Source organism: Giraffa tippelskirchi, chromosome 3 (genome assembly GCF_054371585.1).
Source record: "Giraffa tippelskirchi isolate mGirTip1 chromosome 3, T2T-mGirTip1v1.2.pri, whole genome shotgun sequence".
Lineage (NCBI taxonomy): Eukaryota > Metazoa > Chordata > Mammalia > Artiodactyla > Giraffidae > Giraffa > Giraffa tippelskirchi.
In genome coordinates, this window is record NC_137277.1 from 149654543 (window position 1) to 149680002 (window position 25460).

The window sequence follows — 25460 nt, forward strand, 5'->3', positions numbered from 1 at the left end:
GTATGTTAGGGTAAATAAATAATACTTCATACTGAAAAATGAGAAGTAAAAATTAATTAAATTCAAGGTAGACCTATTTAATAAAAATTAAGCCATAGAGCAGTTTTATTATTTTAAATATGTGTAGCTGGTTGGATTTTTTCCCACCATCCAATCCAGATATTCTTTCCTTCTGTCCTGATTTGTCTTGTGGGGGGAAAAAATCACTGTTTTGTATAGCTTATAACTCTGGGGATACTGTATAGGATTGGTATACAATTTGGAATTATGATATAGAATTCTGATATCCTAACATCAGGTGTGTTACAGCATTCTCAAACACTGTGCTAGTGCTTATTAAAGCAGTAGAGTTTCAAGCAAGTCCCAAAGTGTCATCCTAGGACTAGTCAGACTACAAAGAATCTAAGAATAAGAGATTTGTTTCAGAACTATGTGGGGTGAGCAATTCTGCAGGAAGAGTTATAGACTCATCCTGGACCTCTGAGGGTAAAGAGAACTCCTTAGAGAAAGATGAGATAAACGTAACCCCTTCTGCACAGGTTTTACTCTCTTGCCTAGTTCTAATCCCTTTTTTTGGTTTTAATTTATTTATTTTTTAATTGAAGGATAATTGCTTTACAGAATTTTGTTGTTTTCTGTGAAACATCAACATGAATCAGCCATATGGATACATATATTCCCTCCCTCTTGTTTAATCCCTTCTTAACTCTCCTCAGGCAGCTACTCTATGAATATGGTGTGTATTTTTGTACTTCATCATACATATTTGTATTTATAACATTTTTTATTATTTTGAATATTTTAAAGTATATGTAAGTAGTAAAATATAGACATTATTAAGTAAACTTTTCACTCATTTTGGAAATCTATCTATATTGATACTTACAGATTCTGGTTAATTCAATTTCATTATTATATAATTTAATATTATATAATATGGACTATTACATAATAATAAACTGTTGCTTAAATTTGGTCTTTCCAGCATGTGACCAAACTGCAGTTATTTTTCTACTAATGATATTTTATGTTGTTGCCAACTTTTCAATATTCCAAAGAATTCTATAGTGTAACTTCCAAAATATGTATTTTCTGTTCAAAAGTGGAAGTAGTTTTCTAGACTATTAGTTTGAAACATGGTTTCTGTGGGTCAGAAATCCAAACTAGTTTTTTAGTGTTGTGTGCATTAAAGTAGAATTGCTGAATTGTGAAGTATGCTCACTTTGTCTTTACAAGATTATCTCAAGTTGCTCTCTAAGATGATAGTTCAGGTCCAAATCCCTTCTCTAAATTTTTTTTTTTCCAGATGTATTTCAGAATTCTGAATTTTTTGGACTGTAATGTGATAATATTACAGAATGCTCCCAGCAAGTATTCTATAGTCAATATTACATACTCACACCCAGTAAGACTTTATAGTTACAATAAAAAGAATAAATAAAGACGACAAATAGCCCCGTGAAGTTCAGACCAGGTTTTACAGCCAAATGTATTCCAAACAATTTTGTTTTCTGTGCTTTTTAAATTTAAAAATCATACATGAGGGATTGACAACCTGTATTAATTTTTAGTCCTTTCAGCAATGTATGAAAATTTTCCTTTTTCACATTTGTTCTATGATTTAACATTGTCAGCTTTAAAAACATCTTTATACTATGGGAATTTTCACATGGACATCAAAGTAGAGGTGGTAATATATGAAATCTCATAACTCCATGTATCCATTATCCAGCTTCGACAAGTATCAGCACGTGGTCGGTCTTGTGTCATTTATATCCCTATCTACTTCTTCATTCTCGAAGGTGATTTCACAGGAAATTCCAGATATTGTTTCATCTATAATTACTAAGATATATAATATATACTAAAGTGTATATCTCAAATATAAGGATTCTTTATATATATAAATGTAACAGCAATTCCATTATTGCACTTTAAAAGAATCAACAGCAATTTCTTAATGTCATCAATGTCCAGTGTTCGCATGTCTTCACTTAGCTCATAATTCTTTTTTCAAAGGTTTGTTCAAATTCACATGCAAACCAAGTTCATAGATTAAATTTGGTTAAGTTTCTTCTCATCTAAAAATTTCTCTCTTTTTGTCTGGGTAGTTTGTTCTGTAGAGTTTGCCGTATTCAAGATTTTGCTGCTTCCATCTCTGGTGTTTTATTTTAACATGTTCTTTTATCTCCTGTATTTCCTATAAACTGTTAGATCTAGGAGTTTGATTAAATGAAGATTTAATCTTCATTAAAATATTTTGGAAGAATACTTCATAGGTGTGCTGTATACTTGTTACTGCTACCTATATAGTATTGTTAACTTTAAGACTGATCAGTAGATTCAGTTGTTTTAGAGTATTGTCATATTTTTATTTTTGTCAATTTGAAGAATGTGAGAGTATTACTTTTGTTTTAATTTGCATTTCCTTGCTTACTAGTGAATTTGAGCATCTTTTTATTTGTTTATTTAATATCCATTTTTTTTTTTCTTTCTGAATTGCCTGTTCATAGTCTTTGCCCATTTTTCTGTTTGGTAGTTACTTTTTATTTTTTAAAAATTATTGTTATTTATATTCTGCATATTAATTCTTTGTTTTATCTATTATAAAATAGTCTCTCAAACTGATTTTCCTTTTACCATTACTTAGAAGAAGTTAGTATCATTTTTATCAACATTTTTATTCATGATTGGTGTGTTTGGCTTTATATTTGCAAGGTGTGCTGTACCCTACATAGATTAGGATATTCAACTTAGCATCTTAAATTGCATAGTTTTCACATCTACTTATTTGTATTATATATTGCAGTGTAACAAATTACCCCAAATGTGGTGGGTGAAAACAACAAACATTTACTGTCTCACAGTTTCTGTGGGTCAGAAATGCAAGAGCAGCTTAGCAAGGAGGTTCTGCTGCAAGTTCTCTCACAAGAACACAATTAAGGTGTTGGCTGGAGCACAGTCATCTTAGGGCTTGCCTGGGGGTGGATCTGCTTCCAAGCTGACTCTTGCGTCTGTTGGCAGGCTTCTTTCTTGGTGGGTGGGCCTTTTCACAGAGCTGCCTCACCATATGACATCTGATTTCACCCAGAGAGAGCAATCAAGCAAGCAAGTATCTCAAGATGGAAGTCATAGTCTTCTTATAACCTAATATCAAATCCTGTCACTTCTGCCATCTAAGCCACCAGGGAATCTACAAATGGACATCACCAGATGATCAATACCGAAATCAGATTGATTGTATTCTTTGCAGCCAAAGATGGAGAAGCTCCATACAGTCAGCAAAAACAAGACTTGGAGCTGACTGTTCAGATCATGAACTTCTTATTGCCAAATTCAGACTTAAATTGAAGAGTACGGAAAATCACTAGACCATTCAGGTATGACTTAAATCAAATCCCTTACGATTATACAGTAGAAGTGACAAATAGATTCCAGGGATTAGATCTGATAGACAGAGTCCCTGAAAAACTATGGATGGAGGTTCGTGACATTGTACAGGAGGCAGTGATCAAGACCATCCCCAAGAAAAAGAAATGCAAAAAGGCAAAATGGTTGTCTGAAGAGGCCTTACAGATATGGAGAAAAGAAGAGAAGCAAAAGGCAAAGGAGAAAAGGAAAGATACACTCATTTGAATGCAGAGTTCCAAAGAATAGCAGGGAGAGACAAGAAAGCCTTCCTCAGCGATCAGTGCAAAGAAATAGAGGAAGACAATAGAATGGAAAAGACTAGAGACCTCTGCAAGAAAATTAGAGATACCAAGGGAACATTTCATGCAACGATGGGCACAATAAAGGACAGAAATGGTATAGACCTAACAGAAGCAGAAGATACTAAGAAGAAGTGGCAAGAATACACAGAAGAACTATGCAAAAAAGATCTTCACAACCCAGATAATCACGATGGTATGATCACCCACCTAGAGCTAGACATCCTGGAATGAGAAGTCAAGTGGGCCTTAGAAAGCATCACTACAACCAAAGCTAGTGGCGATGATGGATTTCAGTTGAGCTATTTCAAATCCTAAAAGATGATGCTGTGAAAGTGCTGTACTCAACATGCCAGAAAATTTGGAAAACTCAGCAGTGGCCACAGGACTGGAAAAGGTCAGTTTTCATTCCAATCCCAAAGAAAGGCAATGCCAAAGAATGCTCAAACTACCGCACAGTTGCACTCATCTCACATGCTAGCAAAGTAATGCTCAAAATTCTCCAAGCTAGGCTTCAACAGTATGTATGCCATGAATTTCCAGAAGTTCAAGCTGGATTTAGAAAAGGCAGAGGAACCAGAGATCAAATTGCCAGCATCCATTGTATTATTGAAAAAGCGAGAGTCCCAGAAAAACATCTGGAACTTCTGCTTTATTGACTATGCCAAAGCCTTTGACTGTGTGGTTGACAACAAACTGTGGAAAGTTCTTGAAGAGATGGGAATACCAGAGCACCTGACTTGCCTCCTGAGAAATCTGTATGCCAGTTAAGAAGCAACAGTTAGAATTGAACATGCAACAACAGACTGGTTCCAAATCGGGAAAGGAGTACGTCAAGGCTCTATATTCTCACCCTGCTTATTTAACGTACATGCAGAGTACATAATGAGAAATGCTGGACTGGATAAAGCAGAAACTGGAATCAAAATTGTTGGGAGAAATATCAATAACCTCAGATATGCAGATGACACCACCCTTATGGCAAAAAGCGAAGAAGCACTAAAGAGCCTCTTGATGAAAGTGAAAGAGGAGAGTGAAAAAGCTGGCTTAAAACTCAGCATTCAGAAAACTAAGATCATGGCATCTGGTCCCATCACTTCATGGCAGATAGATGTGGAAACAATGGAAACAGTGAGAGACTTTATTTTTTTGGGCTCCAAAATCACTGCAGATGTTGACTGCAGCCATAAAATTCAAAGACGCTTGCTCCTTGGAAGAAGAGTTGCAACCAACCTAGACAGAATTTTAAAAAGCAGAGACATTACTTTGCCAACAAAGGTCCGTCTAGTCAAAGCTATGGTTTTTCCAGTAGTCATGTATGGATGTGAGAGATGGACTATAAAGAAAGCTGAATACCAAAGAATTGATGCTTTTGAACTGTGGTGTTGGAGAAGACTCTTGAGAGTCCCTTGGACTGCAAGGAGATCCAACCAGTCCATCCTAAAGGAGATCAGTTCTGGGTGTTCTTTGCAAGGACTGATGCTGAAGCTGAAACTCCAATACTTTGGCTACCTGATGCAAAGAACTGATTCATTTGAAAAGACCCTGATGCTGGGAAAGATTGAAGGTGGGAGGAGAAGGGGATGACAGAGGATGAGATGGTTGGATGGCATCACTGACTCAATGAACATGAGTTTGAGTAAACTCCAGGAGTTGGTGATGAATAGGGAGGCCTGATGTGCTGCAGTCAGGGAGTCGCAAAGAGTCGGACATGACTGAGCAGCTAAACTGAACTGCACTGAACTGAGCACTGAAGAATTGATGTTTTTGAATGGTGGTGTTGGAGAAAACTCTTTAGAGTCCCTTGGACTGCAAGTAGATAAAACCAGTCCATCCTAAAGGAAATCATTCCTGAATATTCATTGGCAGGACTGATGCTGAAGATGAAACTCCAATACTTGGGCCACCTGATGCAAAGAACTGATTCATTGGAAAAGACCCTGATGCTGGGAAAGATTGAAGGCGGGAGGAGAAGGGGATGACAAAGGATGAGTTGGATGGCATCACCGACTTGATGGACTTGAGTTTGAGCAAGCTCCGGGAGTTGTTGAAGGACAGGGAAGCGTGGCGTGCTGCAGTCCATGGGGTCACAAAGAGTTGGGCACGACTTATCGACTGAACTGACTGATGAATTCTGCCATAGTCATTAGAAGTAAGTTAATAAGTCTGGCTCATGCCCAAGGGGATGGAATTATCAAGGACATGAGTACCAGGAGCCAAGATCATTGGGAGCCATCTTAGAGGTTGGTAATCACGTGATTCTAACAGCTCTAATAGAAATAAGGAAATAAATTATAAAAGGAAATAAAAATATAAAAGACTTTCATATTTGTTAACAAATGTAGCATTTGCTAATTTCTACTTATAAAGTAAATTTTATTATTGGAACTATGTGTATGTAAATATCAGTTGACATTCAGTAGATGTGGTGTTTGCTGATTTCCTTACATAATTTGATATAATTGGTAAATACTATAATAAACTTTTATATTTATGTGTTTATATATCTCAGTAAAACTGATATTTTCTTTCCTTAAGATTGTGTAATGGAAGTATAGATTTTGTCACTGCCACTACCAAGTTGTTTTTAATCTAACACCCAGAGCAGATGGATACTTGAATTAATATCAATAGTTGGTTTTGGCCCACAGGGAGTAGAGCTGTGGTAATGGAGTGTCAGTATGGGCCAAGGAGGAAAGGTTTCCAGTTAAAAAAAATTGGTGAGCTGGAAAATCGGTCTTGTCAGCTCTACAAAGCCACTTGTCCAGCCCGGTAAGCTTCATATTCTTTTATTTTTTATTAAGTACTTAATGTTTGAATAGTTAATATGCACATGTGCATGTTTTTATTACGTTTAAGCTGTGCCAGAAACTATACAGTGAAATGTGCTTCCTCTTACCCTGCATGTCCCATTTTAAGGCAACAACTCTTACCAGTGTCTTGAGTAACTTTTCAAAGATATTCTGTATATATGCCTATAGGTATATATCCTACTTTACCCTTATAAATGTTGAAGATCTCAATAAGTATTACTAATATTTCCTTTCCTTAAATTTGGGTAGTAGCATACCTTCTTTTCTTCTATGAATTCACATGGATATATTTCCATTCTGAATGCCTAATGTGATTATTATCTCATAGCTATTATGTTTCATACTAGTGTGATTGTAGAAACATATACTACTATATACACTTAAAAAATTGTTTTTAATTTAGGTATAGTTGATTTGTAATGTATTAGTTTCTGCTATACAACAAAGTGATTCAGTTATATATGTAATTACTCATTTTCATTTTCTTTTCCATTATAGTTTATCACAGCATATTAATTATACTTCTCTCACTCTATCATAGGACCTTGGTGTTTTACTCTATGGTTTTTTATTCATTCCCTAATATGTCTCCATGTCTGTGTATAAATGAGCTGATTTCTTCTTTTTTTTTGATTGATCAGTTGATTTTAAATATTGAAATATAATTGACATATAACATTATATTAGTTTCATGGTTCCTTTTTAATAGCCATATAATACTCCACTTGTAGATGAATTATCATTTACTTAATTAGTCCTCCGACAGTGAACTGTAGGCACTGAGAAGTATTCTTCATTATTATTTATGAAACTGCAGCTAATAACATTATAGCTATTTGTGTAAGTATATCAATGGAACAAATTCCTTGAAATTAGGTTGTTAGGGCAAGTGTTGTGGTCTTTTTAAATGTTGGCAGTTGGAGAGTTGGAGAGTTGCTTGGTAGTGATTTTACCAATTATATTCACAACAGCAATATATAAGACCAACATAGTCAGTTTTAGGTAGAATAGGACTACTGAGTAGTCATTGCTTTGACTGAGAATGAAAAATGTACACCAATGAAAGACTTTTATAATGTCTTTCAGTAATAATATTCTTTTTCACATATTTATAGTGTTTTAAATCATAAGATAAGATTTAAAAATAACATGTAAATGTTAAATTTAGTTGAGCTTTGAAACGCTTATTTTAGCAATACATCTCATATCAAAATCTCAGCATTCTCAAATAGTTTTTAAAGCCAGTTAAGCTTTAATCTGATAATGTTAACTTTAGACAATATTAAAACATGACCGTTAAACATGACCATTAAACAATTGCTTTGAAGTATAAGCAATTTAGAACTTTAGACTGAACTTGGGAGAAAGTCAGTTATATGTGAAGAAATAATTTTATTCTCAATCATTCTAAAAGTACTTTTTGAGTATCTACTGTGTACCAGAAAGAATGAAGAGACAGAGCCAAAGCAAAAACAACACCCAGTTGTGGATGTGACTGTTGATGGAAGTAAAGTCTGATGCTGTAAAGAGCAATATTGCATGGGAACAAGGAATGTTAGTCAATCAGTTCAGTTCAGTCGCTAAGTCATGTCCAACTCTTTGCCATTCCATGGACTGCAGGACTCCAGAACTTCCTGTCCATCACCAACTCCTGGAGTTTACTCAAATTCATGTCCATTGAGTTGGTGATGCCATCCATCTCATCCTCTGTCATCCCCATCTTCTCCCACCTTCAATCTTTCCCAGCATTAGGGTCTTTTCAGATAAGTCAGTTCTTTGCATCAGATGGCCAGAGTATCGGAGTTTCAGCTTTAGCATCAGTCCTTCCAATCTAATATTCAGGGCTTACTTCCTTTAGGATGGACTGCTTGGATCTCCTTGCTGTCCACGAGACTCTGAACAGTCTTCTCCAATACTACAGTTCAAAAGCATCAATTCTTTTGCACTCATGTTTCTTTGTACTCTAACTCTCACATCTGTACATGACTACTGGAAAAACCATAGCTTTGACTAGATAACCTTTGTTGGCAAAATAATGTCTCTAATTTTTAATATGCTGTCTAGGTTGGTCATAACTTTTCTTCCGAGGAGCAAGCATCTTTTAATTTCATGGCTGCAGTCAACATCTGCAGTGATTTTGGAGCCCCCAAAAATAAAGTCTCTCACTGTTTCCATTGTTTCCCCATCTATTTGCCATGAAGTGATGGGACCGGATGCCATGATCTTAGTTTTCTGAATATTGAGTTTTAAGCCAACTTTTTCACTCTCCTCTTTCACTTTCATCAGAAGGCTCTTTAGTGCGTCTTCACTTTTTGCCATAAGGGTGGTGTCATCTCCGTATCTGAGGTTATTGATATTTCTCCCGGCAGTCTTAATTCCAGCTTGTGCTTCATCCAGTACAGCATTTATCATTATGTACTCTGCATATAAGTTAAATAAGCAGGGTGACAATATAGAGCCTTGACGTACTCCTTTCCTGATTTGGAGCCAGTTTCTTGTTCCATGTCCAGTTCTAACTTGCTTCTTGACGTGCATACAGATTTCTCAGGAGGCAGGTCAGGTGGTCTGGTATTCCCATCTCTTCTAGAATTTTCCACAGTTTGTTGTGATCCACACCGTCAGAGGCTTTGGCATAGTCAATAAAGCAGAAATAGATGCTTTTCTGGAACTCGCACTTTTTCAGTGATCCAATGGATGGTGGCAATTTGATCTCTGGTTCCTCTGCCTTTTCTAAATCCAGTTTGAACATCTGGAAGTTCACAGTTCATGTACTGTTGAAGCCTGGCTTGGAGAATTTTAAGCATTACTTTGCTAGCATGTGAGATGAGTGCAGTTATGTGGTAGGTTGAGCATTCTTTGGCATTGCCTTTCTTTGGGATTGGAATGAAAACTGACCATGAATTGAGGCAAATTGGAAGTGCTCAAACAGGATGTGGCAAGAGTGAACATCGACACTTTAGGAATCAGCAAACTAAAATGGACTGGAATGGGTGAATTTAACTTAGATGACCATTATGTCTACTACTGTGAGCAGGAATCCCATAGAAGAAGTGCAGTAGCCATCATGGTCCACAGAAGAGTCCAAAATGCAGTACTTGGATGCAATCTCAAAAATGACAGAATGCTCTCTGTTCGTTTCCAAGGCAAGCCATTCAATATCACAATAATCCAAGTTTATGCCCTGACCAATAAGTCTGAAGAAGCTCAAGTTGAATGGTTCTATGAAGACTTACAAGACCTTCTAGAACTAATACCCCAATATGATGTCCTTTTCTTTATAGGGGACTGGAATGCAAAAGTAGGAAGTCAAGATATACCTGGAGTAACAGGCAAATTTGGCCTTGGAGTACAGAATGAAGCAGGGCAAAGGCTAATAATACTTTTGCCAAGGAACGTACTGATTATAGCAAACACCTTCTTCCAACAACACAAGAGAAGACTCTACACGTGGACCTCACCAGATAGTGAACACTGAAATCAGATTGATTATATTCTTTGCAGCCAGAGGGAGAAGCTCTATACAGTCAGCAAAAACAAGACCGGGAGCAGACTGTGGCTCAGATCATGAACTCCTTATTGCCAAATTCAGACTTAAATTGAAGAAGGTAGGAAAAACCACTAGATCATTTAGGTATGACCTAAATCAAATCCCTTAATATTATACAGTGGAAGTGACAAATAGATTCCAGGGATTAGATCTGATAGACAGAGTCCCTGAAGAAATATGGACGGAGGTTCATGACATTGTACAGGAGGCAGTGATCAAGACCATCCCCGGGAAAAGGAAATGCAAAAAAGGTGAAATGGTTGTCTGATGAGACCTTACAAATTTCTGAGAAAAGAGAAGCAAAAGGCAAAGGAGGAAAGGAGAGATACACTCATTTGAATGTAGAGTTCCACAGAATAGCAAGGAGTGATAAGAAAGTCTTCCTCAGTGATCAGTGCAAAGAAATAAGAGGAAAAAATAGAATGGAAAAGACTAGAGATCTCTTAAAAAAAAAATTAGAGATACCAAGGGAATATAGGACAGAAATGGTATGGACCTAACAGAAGCAGAAGATATTAAGAAGTGATGGCAAGAATACACAGAAGAACTATACGAAAAAGATCTTCATGACCCAGATAATGAAAACGGTGTGATCACTCACCTAGAGCTGTACATCCTGCAATGAGAAGTGAGGTGAGTTTAGGAAGCATAACTACGAACAAAGCTAGTGGAGGTGATGGAATTCCAGTTGAGCTATTTCAAATCCTAATAAATGATGCTGTGAAAGTGCTGCACTCAACATGTCAGCAAATTTGGAAGACTCAGCAGTGGTCACAGGAGTGGAAAAGGTCAGTTTTCATTCCAGTCCCAAAGAAAGGCAATGCCAAAGAATGCTCAAACTACCACACAGTTGCACTTATCTCACACGCTAGCAAAGTAATGCTCAAAATTCTCCACGCCAGGCTTCAACAATACGTGAACCATGAACTTCCAGATGTTCAAGCTGGATTTAGAAAAGGCACAGGAACCAGTGATCAAATTGCCAACATGTGTTGGATCATTGAAAAAGTGAGAGACTTCCAGAAAAACATCTACTTCCGCTTTATTGACTATGCTAAAGCCTTTAACTGTGTGGATCACAACAAACTGGAAAATTTTTGAAGAGTTGGGAATACCAGACCACCTGACCTGCCTCCTGAGAAATGTGTATGCATGTCAAGAAGCAATAGTTAGAACTGGACATGGAACAACAGACTGGTTTCAAATCGGGAAAGGAGTACGTCAAGTCTGTATATTGTCACCCTGCTTACTTAACTTATATGCAGAGTACATAATGAGAAATGCTGTACTGGATGAAGCACAAGCTGGAATCAAAACTGCCAGGAGTAATATCAATAACCTCAGATACGCAGATGACACCACCATTATGGCTTATGGCTGAAAGGGAAGAAGAACTAAGGAGCCTCTTGATGAAAGTGAAAGAGGAGAGTGAGAAAGTTGGCTTAAAACTCAGTATTCAGAAAACTAAGATCATGGCATCCGGTCTCATCACGTCATGGCAAATAGATGGGAAACAATGGAAACAGTGAGAAACTTTATTTTGGGGGGCTCCAAAATCACTGCTGATAGTGACTGCAGCCATGAAATTAAAAGACTTGCTCTTTGGAAGAAAAGTTATGACCAACCTAGATAGCATATTAAAAAGCAGATAACATTACTTCGCTAAGAAGGGTCTATCTAGTCAAAGCTATGGTTTTTCCAGTAGTCATGTATGGATGTGAGAGTTGGAATATAAAGAAAGCTGAGTGCAAAAGAACTGATGCTTTTGAACTGTGGTATTGGAGAAGACTTGAGAGTCTTTTGGACAGCAAGGAGAGAAGCAGTCCATCCTAAACGAAGTCATCCTGCATATTCATATGAAGGACTGATGCTGAGGCTGAAACTCTAGTACTTTGGCCACCTGATGCAAGGAGCTGACTTATCTGAAAAGATCTGATGCTGGGAGAGATTGAAGGTTGGAGGAGAAGGGGACGACAGGATTAGATGGTTGGATGGCATCGCTTACTCAATGGACATCAGTTTGAGTAAACTCCGGGAGTTGATGATGGACAGGGAGGCCTAGCGTGCTGCAGTTCATGGGGGTGCAACGATTCAGACAAGACTGAACGACTGAACTGAACTGAACTGACTCTGTGCCAAACAACATTGTGCATCGTGGGAAGGAGGGAGACTGGAACATTCAGATGATAAACTTCACATGAAAAGCAATATAATATTTGAAAAAATTAAAAGATGGATAAATAAAGTAGAATTATATAGAATGCCCTGAATACTGCTAAGTCATTTGTACTTGAGTAAAGAGCAAATAGATTCTTCAACAGAGGTACAAATGTGAATTATTATGGCGTTGATAATCAAGAGGATGTAAGAAATGAGATCATGGAGGCTAGAAGCCCCAGAATGAGGGTATTACAGTAATCCAGGCATGAGCAGGAGAATGGAGAAGAGACAGATCCAGGAAAAAAAAAGTTAGTTTTCATAGTGTTTACATATTTTTACTAAAGTAATGACTACTGTTAATTTGCTACGTATTATATACTGAGAATATGGCATATCTTTCACATAATGATCTGAATGCTTTCTAGACAATTGAATTTTCTCTAAACTTTAGTAGTGCTTAAACTTCTGTTTGACAAGTTAGATAATCTTGAGATTATAGTTTAATGGACCAAATTCTTCTTTTTCTTATAAAAAGGATTTACATTAAAAAAGTACAGAAATTTCCTGACTATAGAGTTCCTACAGACCCCAAAATTGACAGGAAGATAATCCGAATGGAGCAGGAGAAAGCCTTTAACTTGCTAAAGAAGAACTTGGTAGATGCTGGCGGTGTTCTTAGGTATGACGTTTATATTGTTCTTGTATTTACAAGTTACTTTGCCCCTTTTACAAGAATTCTGTCTATAAGAGAAATTATATTATGTTTTCCAATTATTCTAGTAAGAAATGGTTTTTATAAGGTAGATGTTTTATTAGTAGCTCCCTAGGTATTAAACTGATTTGCTATGTATAAGCCATGGAGTTTATCAGCCACATGTGGATAATTCTGACCAAAGAATTCTGTTTACCATATGGAAGTTTTTTCCCAACATGATAAATTCATATTTGGAAACACGTTTAATTATATATTTAGTACTTTTTTGCAACCTAATTTACTATAGCCCACCAGGCTTCTCTGTCCATAGGATTTCCCAGGCAACAATAGTGCAGTGGGTTGCCATTTCCTTCTCTAATGGCTCTTCTTGACCCAGGGATGAAACCCACATCTCCTGCATTGGCAGGCAGATTCTTTACCACTGAAGTACTTGGGAAGCACTTAATATGATATTATTATGTATAATTTTTCAAAAAAAAATGTCCTTCTTTTGATGAGTATTAACATAACTGTATGATTCTTGCCTTTTTCTAGTAATATAATTTTAAATATTTTCTCTCGTTAGGTGGTATGTACAGTTACCTACACAGCAAGCTCATCAGTATCATGAATTAGAGACTCCCTGCCTCCCTTTATCGTCTTCCTCCTTTCCCATATCTTCTCTTGAAGAAGAGGAAGCTGCAATTAGAGATGAGAATTGTACATTGCCCTCACGTCTACATCCTCAAGTAGCACATAAAATTCAAGAATTAGTATCACAGGGAATAGAACAAGTGTATGCAGTTAGAAAACAGCTAAGGTACAGTAGAAACAAATTGTTCTTTTATGTTTTTGGTTTTTGTTTGTTGGTTTAAATAACACAATTAACATTGTAGACATATTTCAGGATATATGCTATCAGAATATATAAGGAATATAGTTTATTAATTTATTAAAATAATATTTATGGATTGATCACTTTTAGCAGATGCTTTGCAAGCCATGAGTAATGATTTGAATTACTCATTTGAGATATTCCATGTTCAGATTTGGCAAATTGGACTATTTTTAAATGATATATATATTGAATTATGTACTAAATACGTTTATAGAAAGAAAATTTTAGAAAAGATTTTAAAACATTGGCCAAGATATTTGTTTTAACTCATTTGAAATGCAGTTAAATTTTATTGAAACAAAAGAATATGAGCAGTTTTTTGTCTAATGAAATTTTATATGTAGTACTCTGTGCATGCTCAGTCACTTCAGTTATGTTTGACTCTTTGCGACCCTGTGGACTGCAGCCTGCCAGGCTTCTCTATCCATGGCATTCTCCAGGCAAGAATACTGGAGTGGGTTGCCACGCGCTCCTCCAGGGGATCTTCCCGATACAGGGATCGAACCCATGTCTCCTGTGGTGCCGGAGTCCAGCTCCAGCTGGTCCAGGGTTCCCTCAGGAAGGACGGCGTAGGCGATGCGAAATGAGAAGACACAGCGAGTCCTGGTGTTTCCAAGTGTCTTCTGACTTTATTGTTTTTAAGACAGCTTTTATATCTTTAGTTGTATTTTTTAAAGAATATAGGCACAGCAGATTATGACAAAGAAAGAATTCATTAACAGAAAGTTTTAAAGTAAAGCCTGTTTTTCTAAGGGTTGATCAGCCAAAACACTTTTGTATCAGGCACAGCAGATTATGACAAAGAATGAATTCGTCAACAGAAAGTTTTAAAGTAAAACCTGTTTTTCTATAATCTATCTTACGCCTTGAGCCTAACAAAAAGGAATGTGGTCCCATAAAGTCATGGTACAGCAAGCTGAAACAATGTAGTACAAAGGTCAGTTCTTAGCAAAAATCACCAGCTAAATTAACAATTGTCTGATTATTTGTATTAAGGCTAAACTTTTATTTTTATAAGTTTTTAACTCTCATACTTTCATTACGCAGGCTAAATACGTTAAGAGCAAAAACATAGTGAATAAACAAAGTCTGATGCTGTAAAGAGCAATATTGCATAGGAACCTGGAATGTTAGGTCCATGAATCAAGGCAAACTGGAAGTGGTCAAACAGGAGATGGCAAGAGTGAACGTCGACATTCTAGGAATCCGCGAACTAAGATGGACTGGAATGGGTGAATTTAACTCAGATGACCATTATATCTACTACTGTGGGCAAGAATCCCTTAGAAGAAGTGGAGTAGCCATCATGGTCAACAAAAGAGTCCAAAATGCAGTACTTGGATGCAATCTCAAAAACGATAGAATGATCTCTGTTCGTTTCCAAGGCAAACCATTCAGTATCATGGTAATCCAAGTCTATGCCCCAACCAGTAACGCCGAAGAAGCTGAAGTTGAACGGTTCTATGAAGACCTACAAGACCTTCTAGAACTAACACCCAAAAAAGATGTCCTTTTCATTATAGGGGACTGGAATGCAAAAGTAGGAAGTCAAGAAACACCTGGCGTAACAGGCAAGTTTAGCCTTGGAGTACAGAATGAAGCAGGGCAAAGGCTAATAGAGTTTTGCCAAGAGAACGCACTGGTAATAGCCAACACCCTATTCCAACAACACAAGAGAAGACTCTACACGTGGACATCACCAGATGGTCAACACCGAAATCAGATTGATTATATTCTTTGCAGCCAAAGATGGAGAAGCTCTATACGGTCAGCAAAAACAAGACCAGGAGCAGACTGTGGCTCGGATCATGAACTGCTTATTGCCAAATTCATACTTAAATTGAAGAAAGTAGGGAAAACCACTAATCCATTCAGGTTGGACCTAGATCAAATCCCTTATAAGTATACAGTGGAAGTGACAAATAGATTTAAGGGACTAGACCTGATAGACAGAGTGCCTGATGAACTATGGACAGAGGTTCGTGACATTGTACAGAAGACAGGGATCAAGAAAATCCCCATGGAAAAGAAATGCAAAAAAGCAAAATGGCTGTCTGAGGAGGCCTTACAGATAGCTGGGAAGAGAAGAGAAGCGAAAAGCAAAGGAGAAAAGGAAAGATATTCCCATCTGAATGTAGAGTTCCAAAGAATACCAAGGAGAGATAAGAAAGCCTTCCTCAGCGATCAGTGCAAACAAATAGAGGAAAACAACAGATTGGGAAAGACTAGAGATCTCTTCAAGAAAATTGGAGATACCAAAGGAACATTTCATGCAAAGATAGGCTCGATAAAGGACAGAAATGTTATAGACCTAACAGAAGCAGAAGATATTAAGAAGAGGTGGCAAGAATACACAGAAGAACTGTACAAAAAAGATCTTCACGACCCAGATAATCATGATGGTGTGATCACTCACCTAGAGCCAGACATCCTGGAATGTGAAGTCAAGTGGGCCTTAGAAAGCATCACTACGAACAAAGCTAGTGGAGGTGATGGAATTCCATTTGAGGTATTTCAAATCCTCAAAGGTGATGCTGTGAAAGTGCTGCACTCGATATGCCAGCAAATTTGGAAAACTCAGCAGTGGCCACAGGACTGGAAAAGGTCAATATTCGTTCCAATCCCAAAGAATGGCAATGCCAAAGAATGTTCAAACTACCGCACAATTGCACTCATCTCACATGCTAGTAAAGTAATGCTCAAAATTCTCCAAGCCAGGCTTCAGCAATACGTGAACCGTGAACTTCCAGATGTTCAAGCTGGTTTTAGAAAAGGCAGAGGAACCAGAGATCAAATTGCCAATGTCCGTGGATCATCAAAAAAGCAAGAGAGTTCCAGAAAAACATCTATTTCTGCTTTATTGACTATGCCAAAACCTTTGACTGTGTGGATCACAATAAACTGTGGAAAATTCTGAAAGAGATGGGAATACCAGACCATCTGACCTGTCTCTTGAGAAACCTGTATGCAGGTCAGGAAGCAACAGTTAGAACTGGACATGGAACAACAGACTGGTTCCAAATAGGAAAACGAGTACGTCAAGGCTGTATATTGTCACCCTGCTTATTTAGCTTATATGCAGAGTACATCATGAGAAACGCTGGGCTGGAAGAAACACAAGCTGGAATCAAGATTGCCAGGAGAAATATCAATAACCTCAGATATGCGGATGACACCACCCTTATGGCAGAAATTGAAGAAGAACTAAAGAGCTTCTTGATGAAGGTGAAAGAGGAGAGTGAAAAAGTTGGCTTAAAGCTCAACATTCAGAAAACTAAGATCATGGCATCTGGTCCCATCACTTTATGGGAAATAGATGGGGAAACAGTGGAAACAGTGTCAGACTTTATTTATTTGGGCTCCAGAATCACTGCTGATGGTGACTGCAGCCATGAGATTAAAAGACGCTTACTCCTTGGAAGGAAGGTTATGACCAACCTAGATAGCATATTTAAAAGCAGAGACATTACTTTGCCAACAAAAGTCCATCTAGTCAAGGCTATGGTTTTTCCAGTGGTCATGTATGGATGTGAGAGTTGGACGGTGAAGAAAGCTGAGCGCCAAAGAATTGATGCTTTTGAACTGTGGTGTTGGACAAGACTCTTGAGAGTCCCTTGGACTGCAAGGAGATCCAATCAATCCATCCTAAAAGAGATCAATCCTGAGTGTTCATTGGAAGGTCTGATGTTGAAGCTGAAACTCCAATATTTTGGCCACCTCGTGCGAAGGGTTGACTCATTGGAAAAGACGCTAATGCTGGGTAGGATTGGGGGTAGGAGGAGAAGGGGACGACAGAGGATGAGATGGTTGGATGGCATCACCGACTCAATGGACATGGGTTTTGGTAGACTCTGGGAGTTGTTGATGGACAGAGGCCTGGCATGCTGCAATTCATGGGGTCGCAAAGAGTCGGACACGACTGAGCAACTCAACTGAACTGAAATATAGACTAAGTAACAGTTTCATAAAGCAATATTTTTTATATTTCCTAATAAGCCTTTTTCCTACAAAGAGCTCTGTACCTATTGGGGCTTTTGTGTGTTAGGCTGTCAATGCTGTTTATTGTTAAGGAGCAGTCATGCACATTAGCTCCAAAGGCACAGGTATATTTATTAAGTAAACCAGTATGCCAGCAAGAAGAATTTAGATTAATATACTCCATATCCTAGACAATCCCATCAGGGTGCCACCGTTTTTTAGGGGCCTTGTTGATTGAGGTTTTAGATTGATCTATATAGGAAAAGAATCAGGAAAAGGCCTTTTTCCTAAGTCATAGAAAATAAGAAGAGGTCTGTTGTAGCAAACATCAGAAAGACAGATGTCATCTTTGAGGTGAGCGCTGAGGCAGCCTTCCGAGAATCCCTGAGGCCTGAGTAGCCGTGATCGATCAGTCCTTCTCCTCATGACACTGTCATGGGTGGGATCTTGTGGGCTGGCTCCTGGCACTGTGGCTCCTGGATTACAGGTGAATTCTTTCCTGCTTAGCCACTGGGGAGGCCCTATGCAGTTCTCTGGTATAATTTTATTGGTTCTCAGGATATAATAATAATAATTATTATAAATATGAGGCACTTACTATGTGCGTGCCAAATATTATGCTAAGTACTTCATAGGCACAATCTCATTTATTCCTATGAGTTGATAAATTTAATGTATTTATCCTCATTCTTCAGATGAGGAAATGGAGACTTGGAATGGTTAATGAGATGTAGCTAGAAGTAAAGTCTTGGTGTACAACCTTTCTCTTCACCATGATTTCTGCTTCTTAACTGACCTTATTCCTGTTGGTTATTGTATAGTCGGATCTGAACAGCAGAATGAGTATTTCCCAGGATTATTTCTTAATTAATACATGACTTCTATTTAACAGATTTCTTAGACATTTTATGTTTATTTACACAGGGGCATTGTTAGAACAGAGCTAAAGTTTGGTAAGCCATCCACTATTTTACTAAACCTAAATTTGAAGAACAAAGGTGTGATACAGCTCTGCAGTATGGCCTACTGAATATAATGCACAAAGCATGTGTATATTGAATTTTATCATTTCTTTTTATATATTTACTTTTTATACAATCTTGTGACAACGTTGCCGTTTATTTCTGTCTTATCTTTGGTCTACTTGTAAAATTGGAGCAGATCATATTTCATATATTATCTGAAGACTTTTGAAAGCAATGAAATATTTTGTTTATATGTGTAACTTCGGTATAGGCCCAGTCTGTCTTAGTTACTAGCCTGGTGTATGACTTTGGGCAAACTACTTGATTTCTGTAGCCGCTTCTGTAAAGTCAGAATGTTGATTATCCTTACCTCACAAGATTATAGGATGGGTTAAAGGAGATACTAGATGTAAAGTGTTCAGTACAGTGACTGACAGAGTAAGACATTCAAAAACATACTATGTTTGAACTGAAAATAGTGATTTCATTAAATTCATAAAAATATCAAAGCTCATTCTAAGATATACAAGTGTTTAACCAGTGAAAATATTACCTTTCTTTTAATCTGGATGAATTCTATGATTTAACGTGTGGGAAAAAGGTAGAAAAATATAAATTACTTATAAAGCTGTGAATCATACTTTACAGAATTTTATGCTAAAAGAGAACCTTTCTCACTTGAACTAAATTATTAGGTTGCTAGATTGCTTATGTTTTTATTCTATTTTATATTTCCACAGAAAATTTGTGGAAAGGGAACTCTTCAAACCTGATGAAGTACCTGAAAGACATAATTTATCCTTTTTTCCAACTGTAAATGATATAAGAAATCACATCCATGAGGTACAGAAATCTTTGAGAAATGGAGATAATATATATAACTCAGAGATTATTCCAGCAACGGTATGATTACAACTGTAATTTCTTGTTTTATTACAACAGTTTTTTACTCTCTAGATTCAGTAACTGAATAGTTTGAGATTTTTTTAAGCTTGAACTACTCTTCCTTTCTATCCAAAACACTTGGTTATTCACTATCCAAAATTCAGAAACTAAAACAGATTTGAGTACCAGTAGTCTTTGTCAAATTCTTGCTATCTCAACTTGGGAAGATAATTCATTTGAGTAGTTAAGTGCACTTATGCTTTGAGAATGTGAACAAATGAAGAAAGTAATTATAGTATAAAGCACATTTATGGTGTGATTGGGTAAGATATGACAGTTGCATTGCTATTTTAAAATAGTTTTAGAGATAAATGCTTTATTCTTTTTAACGAAGTAAGTGTTCCCATTTCAGCTTCAATGGACTACAGATAGTGGCAATATTCTCAGAGAGACTGTGACAGTTACGCTTGCAGAAGGTAGGTTATTTTGAATAATTCAATTTCAAGACATAAAATCAAGCAGTGTTAAAACTGGAAGATATTTAAGATATTATCTCATCTAATTTATGGATAAGGAAACCATGGCCCAAAGAGGCAAGAGCAACTATGTTAGGATTTTTCAAAAATATTTCATTTCCTATGTATATATCAGATTTTATTCTTTATGATTGAAATTTTGAGACTAATGATTATTAGCTGCTAAGTCGCTTCAGTCGTGTCCGACTCTGTGTGACCCCATAGATGGCAGCCCACCAGGCTCCCCCGTCCTTGGGATTCTCCAGGCAAGAACACTGGAGTGGGTTGCCATTTCCTTCTCCAATGCATGAAAGTGAAAAGTGAAAGTGAAGTCGCTCAGTCGTATCTGACTGTTTTATTATTAGCAGTTTACTTTAAAGCTATGCTAATATCAGTAGTAATAACTAAGACACCTTGATCAGGAAACTATAGTCCGTTTTGTATGATTTGCTTTTTCTCGTATGTTTCTTACTCCTGTGTTCTCTCAATATTTCAGGCTTATTTCAGTCCTTTTGTTCTTTCTTCGAGAAATGTCTTTTCTCCTCTTCTGCGTGGCAAACTCCTCTCACCACTCAGATTGCAGTTTCTTTGGCTTTAGGTGCTTTTTTAACTTCATCTGCCTATGTAAATTTGGATAGTTACTTTTTTAAATTTACCTCTGAATTTAACATGCTATTTTTTGTTTATGGATATATATCTTTCATTATGATTTGGGAATTATATATTTTTTTGTAAATGCTGGTACAAAGTTTATTACCAGAGACATAGCACAAAAACTGGGACAGTACACAGAGAAACGGTTAGTTTAGTTAAGATAGAGGGGCAAGGCAGTGATAATAAACCCAGAAAGAAAGGGTGTTGGCATCCCCCCTAGTGAGGAGGAGCTGAGAATCATATTTTATTCAAATTAATATACCTAGTTCTTAGCATAGTGGCTTCTAAAAGGTTAACACCTAAATAAATAAATTAATAATATGTAGAATACAATTTTTTTTATTCTTTGGCTATTGACCTGTAAGAGTTACTTTGCTTATAGAATAGCTTGCAAATTCTTTAGAATTATTCATTTGTTCTGTGTATATTTAATTCAGTGTGATAAATGCTGAGCATAGAAAAGTAAGTTTCTTGCTTCACTGAATTTAAATTTTAGGAAGAGAAAAAGACTACAGTATATTCTAATTATTACTATAATGAATAGTAATAGTGTTACTATGAGAGAGAGTTGACAGTATTGCCATGATAGAATTGTGCCAAACTGTGTGGGAACAGTGATAGAGATATGTACTTAGTCCAGAGAGTAGGGAAGGGACATTTGAGAAAGTGACTTTTATTTTTATTTTTTTAAATTGGAGTACAGTTGCTTTAAAATGGCTGTTAGTTTCTGCTGTACAGCAAGTGAATCAACTGTATGTATACACATATCCTCTGTTTTTTGGATTTCCTTCCCATTTAGGTCACCACAGAGCACTGAGTAAAGTTCCCTATGCTATACAGTAGGTTATGATTAGTTATCCATTTTATATATAGTAATAGAGAAAGTGACTTTTAAACTGAGAACTGAAGAATGAATAGGAATTTACTAATCAAAGGAATAGCACGTTCAAAGGCTAAGCAAGAAAGAGGACGCTGTGTCCAAGGAACTTAATGCTTAAGTGGTCTTAAGTAGAGACAGTGGTTGGAGATAAAACTGAATAAGCATAATAGGTTTAGGAGGCCCTTTCACCTATCCAAATGAAAGGTGATAGTGGTGTTGTTTGCAGTTGGTGACATTCGTACAAGAATTAGTGTTATCTTCAGTTCACTTCAGTCACTCAGTCTTTTCTGACTCTTTGCAACCCCCATGGACTGCAGCATGCCAGGTCTCCCTTTCCATCACCACTCCCAGAGTTTACTCAAACTCATGTCCATTGAGTTGGTGATTCCGTCCAACCATCTCATCCTCTGTCGTCCCCTTCTCCTCCCACCTTCAGTCTTTCCCAGCATCAGGGTCTTTTCAAATGAGTCAGCTCTTTGCATCAGATGTGTCATCTGCATATCTGAGGTTATTGATATTTCTCCCGGCAGTCTTGATTCCAGCTTGTGCTTTATCCAGTCCAGCATTTCTCATGAAGTACTCTGCATGTAAGTTAAATAAGCAGGGTGACAATATACACCCTTGACATACTCCTTTTCCGATTTGGAACCAGTCTGTTGTTCCATGTCCAGTTCTAACTGTTTCTTCTTGACCTGCATACAGGTTTCTCAGGAGGCAGGTCAGGTGGTCTGGTATTGCCATCTCTTGAAGAATTTTCCACAGTTTGCTGTGATCCGCACAGTCAAAGGCTTTGGCATAGTCAATAAAGCAGAAGTAGATTTTTTTTTACTCTCTTGCTATTTCGATGATCCAACGGATGTTGGCAATTGGATCTCTGGTTCCTCTGCCTTTTCTAAATCCAGCTTGAACATCTGGAAGTTCACGGTTCATGTACTGTTAAAGCCTGGCTTGGAGAATTTTGAGTATTACTTTGTTAGCGTGTAAGATGAGTGCAACTGTGTGGTAGTTTGACCATTCTTTGGCATTGCCTTTCTTTGGGATTGGAATGAAAACTGACCTTTTCCAGTCCTGCTAAGTTTTCCAAATTTGCTGGCATGTTGAGTGCAGCATTTTCACAGCATCATCTTTTAGGATTTGAAATAGCTCAACTGAAATTCCATCACCTCCACTAGCTTTGTTCCTTGTAATGCTTCCTAAGGCTCACTTGACTTCACATACCAGGATGTCTGGCTCTAGGTGAGTGATCACACCATCGTGATTATCTGGGTTGTGGAGATCTTTTTTGTATAGTTCTTCTGTGTATTCTTGCCACCTCTTCTTGATATCTTCTGCTTCTGTTAGGTCCATGCCATTTCTGTCCTTTATTGTGCCCATCTTTGCATGAAAAGTTCCCTTGGTATCTCTAGTCTTCTTGAAGAGATCTCTAGTCTTTCCCATTCTATTGTTTACTCTATTTCTTTGCATTGATCACTGAGAAAGACTTTCTTATCTCTCCTTGCTATTCTGTGGAACTCTACATTCAAATGGGTATATCTTTCTTTTTCTCCTTTGCCTTTCGCATCTCTTCTTTTCTCAGCAATTTGTAAGTCCTCGTCAGACAACCATTTCACCTTTTTTGCATTTCTTTTTCCTGGGGATGGTCTTGATCACTGCCTCCTGTACAATGTCATGAACCTCTGTCCATATTTCTTCATGGACTCTGTCTATCAGATCTAATCCTTGGAATCTATTTGTCACGTTCACTGTATAATCTTAAGGGATTTGATTTAAGTCATACCTGAATGGTCTAGTGGTTTTCCCTACTTTCTTCAATTTAAGTCTGAATTTGGCAATAAGGAGTTCATGATCTGAGCCACATTCAGCTCCCGGTCTTATTTTTGCCTACTCTATAGAGCTTCTCCATCTTTGGGGCACTGAGTGGAGGAGGTTGCCATTATCTTCATTACCTTTACCATAGTTTGGCCTCAGGTCAAATAACAAGGAGGGAACACAGCCCCGCCCTTCAACAGAAAAGTGTATTAAAGATTTACTGAGCATGGTCCCGCATATCAGAACAAGACCCAGTTTCCTCCTCAGTCTGTCTCTCCAGTCAGGAGGCTTCCATAAACCTCTTATCCTTCTCCATCAGAGGGCAGACAGACTGAAAACCACAATCACAGAAAACTAACCAATCTGATCACATGGACCACAGCCTTATCTAACTCAATGAAACTATGAGCCATGCCGTGTATGGCCACCCAAGACCATTCAGGTCATGGTGGAGAGTTCTGACAAAACGTGGTCCACTGGAGAAGGGAATGGCTAACCACTTTATTATTCTTGCCTTGAGAACCCCATGAACAGAATGAAAAGGCAAAAAGTTAGGACACTGAAAGATGAACTCCCCAGGTCAGTAGGTGCCCAGTATGCTACTGGATAAGAGTGGAGAAATGACTCCAGAAAGAGAAGAGACAGAGCCAAAGCAAAAACAACACCCATTTGTGGATGTGATTGGTGATGGAAGTAAAGTCTGATGCTATAAAGAATAGTATTGCATAGGAACCTGGAATGTTAGGTCCATGAATCAAGGCAAATTAGGAGTGGTCAAACAGGAGATGGCAAGAGTGAACATGGGCATTTTACGAATCAGCAAACTAAACTGGACTGGAATAGGTGAATTTAACTCAGATGACCATTATATCTACTACTGTGTGCAAGAATCCCTTAGAAGAAATGGAGTAGCCATCATAGTCAACAAAATAGTCCGAAATGCAGTACTTGGATGCAATCTCAAAAAACAACAGAATGATCTCTGTTCGTTTCCAAAGCAACCTATTCAATATCACAGTAATCCAGTTCTGTGCCCTGACCAATAATACAGAAGAAGCTGAAGTTGAACGGTTCTATGAAGACCTACAAGACCTTCTAGAACTAATACCCAAAAATGATGTCCTTTTCTTTATAGGGGACTGGAATGCAAAAGTAGGAAGTCAAGAAATACCTGGAGTAACAGGCAAATTTGACCTTGGAGTACAGAATGAAGCAGTGCAAAGGCTAACAGAGTTTTGCCAGGGAATGTACTGATCATAGCAAACACCCTCTTCCAACAACACAAGAGAAGACTCTACACATGGACATCACCAGAGTTATCTTAGAAACTGGTTATTGATTGAGTAGGTGTGAGAGATAAAGGAGTGGGAATGATCTGGGATGACTCTTGAGTTTCTTCCATGAATTAGCTGATTGATAGTGGCATTTACCAAGCTTAGCAACACTGGCATAAGAGTAGAGTATTGGTAGCATAGGAGAGAAGAAGATCCTGAGATCAAGTTTGCAGAAGCATGAGTACTAAAGTCATTTCATTGAGGTGGACTGGGAGGAAGCCATATTGGAATGACTTAAGAGTGAATGGGAAATGATTGAAGAAGTGTAGATAGTGTGGACCACTTTTTCAAAAAGTTTGCTGTGGTACGGAGTTGAAGGGAAGTATGTTAGGAAAGGAGAGACCTGAAGAGGTAGGTAAAGAGGAAGGTACTTGCTAGCTTTGATGATGGAAAGTTCATAGCTTCTCTTTTCTCTTCAAGTGAGAGTGCATACAGTCCCATCACTTCATGGCATATAGATGGGGAAACAGTGAGAGACTTTTTTTGGGGGGGCTCCAAAATCACTGCAGATGGTGACTGAAGCCATGAAATTAACAGACACTTGCTCCTTGGAAGAAAAGCTATGAGAAACCTGGGAGGTGTATTAAAAAGCAGAGACTTTACTTTGCCAACAAAGGT

The 25460-nt window shown here is 37.6% G+C and overlaps 1 protein-coding gene across 50 annotated transcripts in view; it reads left to right on the plus strand.

Annotated features, from left to right (window-relative positions):
- CARF (calcium responsive transcription factor) overlaps positions 1-25460 on the plus strand; it is a 66612-nt gene that overhangs the window by 21638 nt on the left and 19514 nt on the right. For 39 of the 50 annotated variants that reach the window (XR_014080016.1, XR_014080015.1, XR_014080017.1 and 36 more), the window contains 5 exons: positions 6362-6482; positions 12766-12909; positions 13511-13744; positions 19506-19668; positions 20063-20126. Coding sequence is in view for 18 of the 50 variants with exons in the window: in XM_081581953.1 (XP_081438079.1) it covers positions 6362-6482; positions 12766-12909; positions 13511-13744; positions 19506-19668; positions 20063-20126 (726 nt within the window). In the remaining 32 variants the exon portion in view is untranslated. Of the gene's footprint in view, positions 1-3091; positions 5954-6344; positions 6483-9804; positions 10129-12765; positions 12910-13510; positions 13745-19505; positions 19669-20062; positions 20127-25460 lie in introns of those variants that run through there. The other 11 variants (XR_014080041.1, XR_014080039.1, XR_014080042.1 and 8 more) reach the window with 5 other exon arrangements.